This window comes from Aplysia californica, unplaced genomic scaffold (genome assembly GCF_000002075.1).
Source record: "Aplysia californica isolate F4 #8 unplaced genomic scaffold, AplCal3.0 scaffold00084, whole genome shotgun sequence".
In the NCBI taxonomy this organism is placed as follows: Eukaryota; Metazoa; Mollusca; class Gastropoda; order Aplysiida; family Aplysiidae; genus Aplysia; species Aplysia californica.
Window position 1 is genome coordinate 1,426,052 of NW_004797354.1, and position 1,184 is coordinate 1,427,235.

At 38.5% G+C, this 1,184-nt stretch overlaps 1 protein-coding gene across 1 annotated transcript in view; it reads right to left on the reverse strand.

The window, feature by feature from the left end:
* The window catches only part of LOC101856167 (polypeptide N-acetylgalactosaminyltransferase 5), a 25,412-nt gene that overhangs the window by 2,367 nt on the left and 21,861 nt on the right, over positions 1–1,184 (reverse strand). The window contains exon 8 of the mRNA XM_035968804.1: positions 494–637. Coding sequence (XP_035824697.1) covers positions 494–637 — 144 coding nt within the window. The remainder of the gene's footprint in view (positions 1–493; positions 638–1,184) is intronic.

Genomic DNA, 1,184 nt, shown 5'->3' on the forward strand with positions numbered 1-1,184 from the left:
GGGGAGGAGATCAATATGTATGATGGCCGGTCAGTTTCACAAAAGCACGAGCCGCTCCTGAGTAGTAATATCAAAATTGTAATTGTTGCGTGATGATGAATATTATTTATGTTTTTGTTATTATAACGATTTATTAATGAGCATACTTGTAACGATAATGATGTTGTTGATTTTCATGATGGTGATTACGTTTAGTAGCATCATTATGAGTCCTATTAAAAATAATATTATCACAAGTATGATTGTCATTATCATTAATAGTAGTTTTGATCATTACTTATTTTCTTTTTCGAAGATGCCGTCGTTGTAGTTTGTATACTAGTGCTTCTAGTTGGCTCGTAAGTGTACGTTTTTAATACAAGATTTTAAATATAAAATATCAAATAGCATTCATTTTCACGAATACTCCCCCACCCTTTTTTTTACCTCCTTTCGTCCACAAACACACATAAAAAACCCCAGACATCAACAACAGCCGTTTACAAGTTCCTACTTCTCTAATGACCCATTGCTGGTCTGGGCTGTTTTCCCGACAGGTCACGACCTTTAGATTGTCGTCTGGTCCCCCTGTGCTCTCTAGTTCCAAACAGCCGTCGTGGTAGGTGCGGAGTTGGCTACTTGCAGAGTACAGCCATACCTTGGAACACCAAGACAAAGTAGTGAGATTAACTCATTCAGTGAGCGACTTTTGGTCATCCGAAAACGCTCGAGTACCTACTGCTTTTCATATTTCTATTATTATGATATTCATAAAGATTTTTCCATTTTTCTCTTCATCTAAACCTTAGACGACAAGGTAGCTATATACACACTGTGAAATAAAACAAAACGCGTGCTATTCATTTATGTGCGATGATTACAAATTATGTGTTACAACATTGCTTGTTGGTGTGCAGCTGATCGGGCTACATAATGTGTGTCCGCTACGTTATTAAAACGTTAGGGACTGAGACTTGTGAAAACAAGAACGAACAAGTATGTCCATGGGTTGGGGTGAAAGTGATGTGACCATAATGTTAGAGAAAGAAAATTCAATCATTTACGATGTGGTTGTAGCGTGTGTGTGGGAGGGGGGGGGCAGAGGGGTGGAGAGGGTGTAAGGGATTGGGTGTGGGTGTGGGTGGGGATGGATAGATAGATAGATAGATAGATAGATAGATAGATAGATAGATAGATAGATAGAT